Here is an 11,245-nt window from a genome sequence, read left to right as displayed (position 1 = left end):
TCGAAATTTTCACATTTTTCTGAAATTTTCACATTTTTCTGAAATTTTCACATTTTTCTGAAATTTTCCCATTTTTCTGAAATTTTCACATTTTTATGAAATTTTCACATTTTTATGAAAATTTCCCATTTTTATGAAATTTTCACATTTTCTCAAAATTTTCACATTTTTCTGAAATTTTCACATTTTTCTAGAAATTTTCACATTTTTCTGAAATTTTCCCATTTTTCTGAAATTTTCACATTTTTGTCGAAAATTTCCCATTTTTATGAAATTTTCCCATTTTTATGAAATTTTCACATTTTTCTAGAAATTTTCACATTTTTCTCGAAAATTTCCCATTTTTCTGAAATTTTCCCATTTTTATGAAATTTTCAGATTTTTCTCGAAATTTTCACATTTTTATGAAATTTTCACATTTTTATGAAATTTTCACATTTTTCTCGAAATTTTCACATTTTTATGAAATTTTCCCATTTTTATGAAACTTTCCCATTTTTTTCGGAATTTTCCCATTTTTCTCGAAATTTTCACATTTTTATGAAATTTTCCCATTTTTATGAAATTTTCCCATTTTTATGAAACTTTCCCATTTTTTTTTAAATTTTCACATTTTTATGAAATTTTCACATTTTTCTGAAATTTTCACATTTTTCTCGAAATTTTCACATTTTTCTGAAATTTTCACATTTTTATCGAAATTTTCACATTTTTCTGAAATTTTCACATTTTTCTGAAATTTTCACATTTTTATGAAAATTTCCCATTTTTATGAAATTTTCACATTTTCTCAAAATTTTCACATTTTTCTGAAATTTTCACATTTTTCTAGAAATTTTCACATTTTTCTGAAATTTTCCCATTTTTCTGAAATTTTCACATTTTTCTGAAATTTTCACATTTTTCTCGAAATTTTCACATTTTTCTGAAATTTTCACATTTTTCTCGAAATTTTCACATTTTTCTGAAATTTTCTCATTTTCTCGAAATTTTCACATTTTTTTTTAAATTTTGACATTTTTCTGAAATTTTCACATTTTTATGAAAATTTCCCATTTTTCTGAAATTTTCACATTTTTATGAAATTTTCACATTTTTATCGAAATTTTCACATTTTTATGAAATTTTCACATTTTTCTGAAATTTTCCCATTTTTATGAAATTTTCACATTTTTCTGAAATTTTCACATTTTTCTGAAATTTTCACATTTTTCTGAAATTTTCACATTTTTCTAGAAAATTTCACATTTTTATGAAAATTTCCCATTTTTCTGAAATTTTCACATTTTTCTGAAATTTTCACATTTTTTTTTAAATTTTCACATTTTTATGAAACTTTCCCATTTTTTTCGGAATTTTCCCATTTTTTTCATATATAGAGCTTGAATTAAGTAGTAGAATTTACAGGGGTCAAATAGAGTAGAGATAGCAAGGTAAAGAGTAGAGGCAGACAGATTGGAGGAAAGAATAAGAGCAAGGACGAAAGAGAGTTTTGATGAGAAATAGACAGGAAATGTCGTGTAGTAGCTTGGCGGATCAGAGAGAGAGGAGAAGAGATTATAGCAAGGTAAAGAAAAAGAAACAGACATAATAAGAGTAAGGAAGAAGAGTCTTGATGAGAAATAGGCTGGGAAAGTCGTATAGAAGATTGGAGGACAGTAGAAAAAGGGAGTTATTAGTTTGAAGAGAGGGACAGCCAGAAACAAAGGAGGTCCTAAGGGTCTGTGGGGTATTCTATTATTTTGAGAGGCACTCATTGTACCTCCGTGCAATGCTTCGAATTACAGTACTCCGAAGACTTATTATGGATCGCCGATTTCCATTTCTGAAATCGATTTGATACTGTATTAAACTATCGACTAAAATTAGGTTTAAAAAAAATTCATAAGTAGTCTCAGTGGTCCAGTAAAATTGGAAAATTCTTTCCCTTGAAAAAAAAAAACGTATATAAAACGTTACTATTTGAACTGTAAAATGATTTTCATTTAACAAATTCGGTCGCGGATAATCCTTTTAAAAATTGCACTTGCACAAAAAAATCGAGCCTTTAGAATTGTACATTTTTTTTTCATTCCAAAGAAGTTTTTATTTAAAAAAAAGATCACATAGTCCGATTAAACTCCAATTTCTCCTTCAATTCCACGATAATTCTTCACTTACGCAACCCAATTCAATAGTAGACAAAATTTCAACTCGCCAATAATGATGTGACATTAAAATGATAGGATAATCTCTTATACAATTTGTGCTATTCATTTATTTCATGTTTTGTAGATCTGATCACATTAGAATAGTTATATGCCCTCAATTTATTGGTTTTGTTACGATTTTCACAGAGACTCATTAAAGGTATAGTTTTCTTTTGTTTTGATTTATTTGATAGAAATGTTTTGACTTCTTTGATAGAAATGTTTTGACTTCTTTGATTGACATGTTTTGACTTATTTGATGGATATTTTTTGACTTATTTGATTGACATGTTTTGACTTATTTGATGGATATGCTTTGACTTATTTGATGGATATGTTTTGATTTATTTGATTGACATGATTTGGCTTATTTGATTGACGTGTTATGACTTCTTGGATGGACATGATTTTGACTTTTTTGGTGGATATTTTCTTATATATTTGAAGGACAATTTTGACTTATTTGATGGATATCTTTTATGACTTCTTTGATAAACATCTTTTGACTTCTAAGGTCCCCTGACAGATGTAAATAGGTGAAGGCAACAAAAAATCCCCTGTTTGATATTACTGCATGAATTAACCGTGTGCCTGTACTCATTGCCATAATGAAAGAAGGCTTGAACTCGATTTCATTTATAGAAAGCCTTGAGAGTTTTTAGAGGCAATCTGTGTTATTTTGGAAACTTTGCATTTTTTCAATTTTTTTTTCAGGGAATGTTACCAAAAGCTCACGTTATCTATTTTTGAACTAATCCACGTGTACTATGGATTATTAAGGTTCAGGCTGACAAAAAGCCATGGTAATTTGGTTAATTAGATTAAATTGGTAAATCTGGGTTACTTGGTAGCCTCGTTACATGGTTAATGAGAGTTACTTTGTAGTCTTATTTACTGGGTAGCTTTGGTTATATTGTTAATTACGTTTATTTGGTAGCCTTGGTTGCTTGTTAATAAGGTTTTAAGAGTAACATAGCATCCTTTTGGCAGAATAAAATATTATGCAAGCATGAAATTTGTCAATTTTTACAGATATTATTATGTTTTTGCAATCTATGCCAATATTTCTTCATCTTATATTATAATTAGTATTGTAAATGTGAAATTTGGTGTGCATGGCAGTATTATTTTGATTAGAAAATACATTTGCATTTTGGTAATATTATGTGTCTGTTTATGGACCGCATGTCTATGAAATTATAACTAAATGATTTATTATACATACAAAAACATTAGTACGGCCATTTTTATTCTCGAAATGATTCAGTCATGTCTGGTAACATCTCTCAAATTTGTAAAAATAAGCTTTCTTAATCATATATAGTAAACAATTTTAACGAAGGAAAAACACCCTTTACACAAGGTTCGAACCCGGGTCGTCATATCATTGAATAAATTTAGTCTGGTTCCTTGCGCGTGCGCACACGAGGTCAGAGATGAAAGGTCAAAAGTTCAAATCTCTTTAAGCAGACATTTTGCTACAAAACTATTTTGATTTATTATACATTCAGAAACAATAGTACAGCCATTTTTATCACCGAAATGGTTCAGTCCTGACGGGTAGAGTCTCCCGAATTTGTAAAAATAAGCCTTCTTTATCTTTTATGGTAAGCCATTTAAACGAATGTAAAACACTCTCTACGTGGGGTTCGAACCCGAGTCGTCATATCTTTGATTAAATTTAGCCTGGTTGTTTTCACGTGTATGCGGTCAGAGGTAGGAGGTCAAGAGTTCAAATCTCTTCTGACAGACACTTTGAAACACAACTATTTTGATTTTTTACACATTCATAAACATTAGTACAGCCATTTTTTATCATCGAAATGGCTCAATCTGGTCTGGTAGAATCTCCCAAATTTGTAAAAACAGGTTTTCTTTATCATATATTGCAAGCCATTAACAAAAGGAATCGCTATATTTAACACGTGGGGTTCGAACTCGGGTGGTCATATTATATCAAGTCCTTGTGCTCGCTACCGACTGAACTACTGCCAGAATATTTCACATAGGCTAAATTCCTAATACAGGCTTGGTAGAGGCTATTGGGAATGCTGCCAACAAAGTTGTAGAGAATTTGCGTCAAGTGATATATATTCACAATGGCCCCAGCACGTGCATTTCGTGCAGTGTTACGATAAATACAGCGAGTTTAAGGATAAATATCATTTAACTTGGAAATCATCGAAGATTTAACATTTGACGGGAAAAATAGTACTTTTGGCAAAAAAATGTTTTTTCAAAGTTTAATTATTGACAGTTGAAAAGTACAAAACCCGCTTATTTATTTTGTTTGTCTTGTGCGTAGGTGATATCAGGTATTGTTTATAATGTTGTTGGATATTATTTTATGAGTTTTTATTTTAGTTTTATGCAGATATTATATTATTATTATGAAGTTATTGTGTGTGTGCGCGCGTATTGGTAATGTTTTCTAAGAATAATATAAGTTTTTACTTACCTTTTTGCCTTTTCTTGTCTTTTTGTGGACTCGAACCCAAATCGCAATAATCAACGACGAACGAACAGTTTAACCGGCTGAGCCATCGCACTTGGCTGAATGACTGCTAAGGTTAAAAGTCTATATCAAGACAGACAGTGATATTGCATTGCAGAGGACTAAGAACAAGAGTTTAGTATACTGATTGGGCCACCTTATGTACATGTCACAGTGGCTCAGTCGACTCGACAGTACGATCTTTATATGAAATGATAGATCGAGGGTTCGATTCCCACGTCGAGTATATTTTTTATTAAATATTTGATAAGGGCTTTAACTATATAGACAAAATAACACTTCATCGTGTCTGTCTCCGTGGCTCAGTGGTTAGAGCGTATGGCCGTTGAGTAAAACAATGTGGATCGAACGCTGGACAAGATTCATTTATTTTGACGTTGCGTTTACTCTACTGGTTGTAGAGCTATATAGATAAATAAGCAAGTTTCTCTCGTCGTCTCGATAGCACAGTGGACAAAGTGCTCGGTCGGCGAACTTGATATCAAGGTTACGAATCTCTACCGGGGCAACTAATACACGATTTTGACAATTTATTATAAAAGTTCACATATAAAATCGTTTATTTCGCCAGTTGAAGCTGTGTCCGCCGTAGCCCTGTGGTTAGAGCAGTAGCTTGATATCACGAGAACCGGGATCGTATCCCACTGAAGCCGACTACGATAAAATCACTATTTTGATCTAATAAATGATTCACAATCATTTAAAAGAGCTAAAATTTCGTGGTTTGCTAACGGGTCTCTATGGCCTAGATGGATGGATGGTGGACTTGGGCTAGAACTCTGTTTCGACGGCGAGGGTTCGAGCCCAGGTAAATCTCCAGAGGCTTTTAGCCACTGTCTCATGTTCTCTCTCTCATTCTAATATGAGGGACCTGAGTTCTCTAGAGGTAAGATGTCAGTTGACACGTTGGGCCTGCCGCAGGCAAGACACTACCAATAGATAGAACGAGGGGCAAAGTTGAAGAACGAGAGACAAGGAGGGGAGCCGAGGGGCAAACTGGTGCCCGGGTCCCTCCAAGATTCTAAAAGGAGAGAGAGGAAGATACTTACTATTTTACTACTATAGTAGGTTGTGACTTTGAACTTTAAATATTACTTACGAACAACTGTTTAAATCCCACCTATTTTGGCCGTGGTCGTAGAGTTGTTCATCCCTCCCTACATTTTTCTATCGTTCAAACGACCCGGGTTCGATTCCCACTCAAACCCAACTTTCGGTTTTAAAGTATTTTTGACGTCCAAAGCAGATTCTAGTGGTTTTGAGTGCCCACTATGGAAAATCTTTCACAACTAGATTTCCCCGTGGGGTTCGAACCCACCTAAGTTTCTAGAGGATGTTAGTCCTTACTATGGATGACGTTATTTCAACCGTGTTCTCCCGACGCTCTACCACTGAGCCATCCAGTCGAACACAATCTTAGAATTTTTATCCATTATAACTGTAACCTTTAGTTCTAAATAATGTAAAATTAGTTATACGACATTCTACCCGAAATTCTGCCCACCTCAGGGTTCAAACCCGCATTATTAGATTTCCAGACCAACGCTCTACCACTGAGCCGTCTGGTCCGACAATAATGTGAAGTATTTATCCAATTTAACCCTAACCTTGTGTCTTAATAGAAGAAAAATCTAGATAGGCTCGAGAGGGGATTGATCCAGCATCCTCTACTTGGCAACCCGACCCTTTAACCGCTTTGGCCACCACGGACGTTGACACAATAGGAGAATTAAGGCCATTTATACTTATAAATTCAATAAAATTCTGAAAGAATTTTGTAGGGATCGAACCCTCATCCTTCATATCGCCTTCTATTGTGACATTGCTATTTAGACCACTCGTCCACCACAACCATTTAGCAAATGAAGGTTAACAAAGGCCCAATCCTGCACGCTTTTGTGATTTTTTTTTCAGTTCATCATTCTTTATATTCAATATATCTCATTCCGACCCTCTCTCCAAGGAGAATGGAATATTTTCTATCGAAGGCCGACCGAATTCAATTATATATTGTGTTCATTTGCGTCATTGGCTTCAAGAGGAATGTGGTTATATAAGTAAAGTTCTAAAAAAAAATCACATCAATTCAATTCTCACTCCGGGATTCGAACCCACCACTATAATATAGACAAAAGAGATCAACACTTTAACCACTAAGCTATTGCGAAAAGCACGTGCGCATAGTTCACCAATTGACCTAGCCCGAGTAGACTATGATATCCAGTCCCTTGGAACAACCAGTACGATTTTTCTAATCTCTTCTTCTACAAAATTAAATCATATAATCTTAAAGTCGACAAGCAGTATTCAGTCAAGTGCGGTGGCTCAATCGATAAACGCGTTCGTCCGCCATCGTCGTCCAGCTATGCGAGTTCAAGTCCACATGATAGTAAGTAAAATTGAAGGTAAGAGTATAATAATAACTATATTGTATTTGTGTTAAATTCCTCATATACTATGCACACACCACTCTTCAAAACATATAATAAAACAATTGTACATGTCAATTCCTATATATATAAAATGATATTAGCAGAGAGGATAATGAATTACAGGTTTCAGAATTAAATTTTTGTAATATTCCGCGTTATAACTATTTAACTGTTGTTTGGAAATGATTTGATTAAATGAAGTTATCCCCCTTAGACCATATTTTGTAATAGTTTCCAGCATATTTCTGTAGTTATCTGATGCTGATTTGATTTTGGATTAAAGAATAAATAATATTGTAATGTGTGTGTAGTGTTTATAAAAGATTTCATCAGAAGTGACAGGTGTCAGATATGTATCTGTCTCCACCATAACCCTCCAGAAATAAAGCTGGCCTGGCAATGGCTGCCCCAATAAAATTTTCTGCATCATTTTACATAGGGGAAAGATTTGTCTGCGCCCCTTTGAAAATTCTGTGGCACCTGCTTGGCACCCCGACCCTAGGATTCATTGAAACTCCAAAAGGAAAGACCAGAGGAAGCACAATAGTTCCAGAAGGGGTTAGCATTCCTTTCCCATCTGCCTTGAGCCAAACAAAGTGTCATTAAAACACAAATAAGAAAAGAACACACTAATATCTATCATGAAAGTATAAGGCACATTTGAGAGTGACATAATGTTATATTATTGAGTGACAATAAATATCAAAATCAAAATATTCACCTTGAAAGGGTGGTATTTAAAAAGCTGAATAATGAGGCTATACAAATAACATGCATTTGGGAGTTCAACAACATGGATTTTCTTTATAAAGAATGGCAATTCACAAATCAATTCACAAAATCTTAAATTGTTAAGCAAATTTGCCTAGGGCTCAATTACTACAGACGAGTTCAGGGTTATTAATGTCATAATAAAATACGTCAATCTGAATATGAGATATTTTTCAAGAATTTTATTAATATTTATTAATATAACTGCAAGAGATAATCTTGATAACGGACTGAAAATAATGACTGTCCACGTCCGCGAACTAATATTGCATTGTAGACAAACAAATACTAGATTATCATTTGAAAAGTGGTTAGAAATTAATCTTAATAACGGACTGAAAAACATTGACTTTCAACGTCCACGAACTATTATTTAATTGTAGACAAACCGAACACCAGATTCTCATTTTGAGCTGAAATTAAGTTCAAGTGCTGAAAACAAAAAGAACACCTCAACAACACCCCTCTCCTCGTCCTTGCCTGCTTTACTACACACAAGCACAAGTTCATCCAGAACAAGCACCTGGATTGCCCTTATGATTAATTATAAGTAGAACATAAAGGAGAATGTTAATAAACGAAAACGTTTACACAATAGAACAAAACAATTCATCATAATTTGACAGATTTATAAGGAATATGCCTTATAAATTATGTTCCAACACCGTGCCTAGTTAAAAGGGTTTCGGATTGACAGCTGTGTGTCAATCGAAGCCATTCTTTAACGGCAAGTAATTGAGTGTGACAAATAGACAGAGCCTTTAAGAAGTGAAATACTAATGTAGTAGGTGAAACATTTCTTATATGTATGTAGCATTTGTAGGACATACAGCCATATTCAAAACAGCCTCTTTCAGCTTTACTTGAAATTTGGGGCATCATTGGACTATTTTGTGAAAACAATGTTGGATTTTTAGAGATCTGAAGTGATGGGATATGTTCGTGTATCATTGGAACATCTGGACTTTGAAATAACATAAACGGAACAGACGTGAATCCACGACGGATTAAAAAACCAACAATTTTACATGTTGTAGTTATAATTGCAAAAGGACTTCATATTGGAAATTGTAAGATGTTTCTCTGTAAATTGAGGAACTGTGTAATCTTCGGAAGAAAAGAAACCAAGTCAATACCTGGATTGAAATTATGGCGATTCAAATCTACCGAAGCCGAGGCGTCCAAAACCGAAATCCCAAAAGCATGCGCATCAGGCGCAAGTTCTGATAAACGAGATTCAGACCAACCAATCCACTTTCCAGGTGGTAAATTGCCCAAAACTACCGAACTGAAATTTCTGAATCCTGACGAAAACCCCCGAATTCCCGTTTACAGAGTGTTAGCAAGGAACGGCCATCTTCTCCAGGGAGCAAGTCCACCAAGCTTAGACAAAACGGAGCTGTTGGAAATGTACCACCAAATGGTGACGTTAAACATTATGGACACAGCCCTTAACGTTGCCGAACGCCAAGGATTGATTCCGTTCTATTTGACGAATTTTGGAGAAGAAGCCACCCAAATCGGTTCGGCTTCAGCTGTAAAGTTTGAAGATTTTGTTTTTGGACAATATCGTGAGACTGGTGTGTTGTTATGGCGAGGATTCCGTCTTGAAGACTTTGCAAATCAGTGCTTCAACAATGATCTGGATGGAACTAAAGGACGACAGATGCCTGTTCACTATGGATCCAAAGAGCACAATTTTATGACTATCTCATCGACATTGGCCACCCAGATGCCACAAGCAGCAGGCGCGGCTTATGCAATGAAAATGTCCAAAAGTGAGAATTGTGTTGTATGCTATTTTGGAGAAGGGACAACGTCAGAAGGTGATGCCCACGCTGCCTTCAATTTTGCCGCGGTTTTAAAGTGTCCGGTGATCTTCTTCTGTAGGAACAACGGCTTTGCCATTTCAACTCCGGCCTCGGAGCAATATAGCGGTGACGGAGTTGCCTCACGTGGAGCTGGTTACGGAATCCCAAGCATCCGCGTGGATGGAAACGACGTCCTAGCAGTGTACAACGTGACTAAAGTAGCTCGGGAAATCTGTGTGTCTGAAAGTCGTCCGGTTTTAATAGAAGCCATGACGTACCGCGTGGGAGATCACAGTACTCTTGTGGACAGTAGCGGATATCGCCATGCTGATGACGTCTCTACCTGGGATACCAGATTCAACCCCATTACTCGATTTAAAAAGTATCTTTTGGATAACGATATTTGGGACGAGGAACGCGAAGAAACCTTCAAACAGAGTGTAATAAGGGACGTGGAAGATGCTCTTCGTGGTGCTCAAGAACGGAAGTATTGCAATCCAACGGAGATGTTCACTGATGTATACAATGTAATGCCAAAAAATCTGGAGAAACAGCACAAGGAATTCAAAGAACATCTTCAGAAGTATCAGCATGAATATGATTTGGAGAAATTTCATCCGGATATTTAATTTTGGTAGGTCTTCCGTTATGTAGTTCCTCGGATTTCATTACTGTTATATCATAATGAGAGGATGTATGCCCTAATGGAGAGTTTTATGTTTTAATTGTAGACAAACTACACGATGATTTGGATTCTTAAAAGTGTTGAATGTAGTACGATATAATTTCATTGATAATCTTTTCGTTGCTTTGAATATCCATGAATAGTTTCAAAATGCAAGAGAGGTGATCAACACTCAAGTGGGTGCTCAGGAAGAATTTAAGTATATAACCATTTCCTTAAGTGCGCTATAACAAGTTTATTTAAAGACATACTTACAATTGTTAGTTTGCCGTGACTATTTTCAGTAATTTGGTTACAAATTAGTATTTTTTTCATGTGCCTTAAAGGAGGCAGCAAAAAAAACTTGTATATGCACAGCTTTCAAGGAGTATATTTTGAATTTATGTAAAGGATCTGCATAAATTTGGTCAGTTATATTTAAATATATACTGGTTTGAAGATAAGTACTTCAGTTTCTTTGTAACACTCCCTAAAGTTCAAGTGAGAGGTCAAGGACACTGCAAGTGATTTCTAAGACTCTAAATGAGCCTCGTGCAAGTACTTGGTTACGAATACATGTAATATCTTTAGAAATATATATTTTAAAGTGTTTAAAGTAAGGGGCACTAGCTGGGTTTTGATTAATTTGTATTTGTAGTGTTTACATAAAGGGTATTATGTATCTCAAGTTGTTTCACCCAGATCAGCCCCATTTTGAACCTAGCAGAATCGTATTTTTCCTTTGATATTTGACGAGAGTTATTTTTTCTAGTGTTCACAATAAGCTTGAATTGAATCTGGATTAAAACAGTTAACATTTTACTGTTGGGTAAAAAGGTGTGCACATTATATAAACATGCGCC

At 34.7% G+C, this 11,245-nt stretch overlaps 2 protein-coding genes across 2 annotated transcripts; both read left to right on the top strand.

The window, feature by feature from the left end:
* Window positions 1–563: 563 nt before the first annotated feature.
* Window positions 564–737, top strand: LOTGIDRAFT_145177 (hypothetical protein; the record flags this gene model as incomplete). The annotated part of the gene is made up of 1 exon (XM_009056973.1): window positions 564–737. A coding segment is annotated over one exon (174 nt), but the record flags the coding sequence as incomplete, so codon positions are not given.
* A 4,829-nt stretch (window positions 738–5,566) lies between these two features.
* Window positions 5,567–10,347, top strand: LOTGIDRAFT_175510 (hypothetical protein; the record flags this gene model as incomplete). The annotated part of the gene is made up of 3 exons (XM_009056972.1): window positions 5,567–5,590; window positions 7,866–7,869; window positions 9,170–10,347. The coding sequence occupies 3 exons, from the start codon at window positions 5,567–5,569 to the stop codon at window positions 10,345–10,347; spliced, it is 1,206 nt and encodes a 401-aa protein (XP_009055220.1).
* Window positions 10,348–11,245: the final 898 nt, after the last annotated feature.

This window comes from Lottia gigantea, assembly GCF_000327385.1.
Source record: "Lottia gigantea unplaced genomic scaffold LOTGIsca_294, whole genome shotgun sequence".
In the NCBI taxonomy this organism is placed as follows: domain Eukaryota; kingdom Metazoa; phylum Mollusca; class Gastropoda; family Lottiidae; genus Lottia; species Lottia gigantea.
The sequence above is the reverse complement of the archived record's forward strand: the minus strand, read 5'-3'. Positions and strand labels throughout refer to the sequence as shown.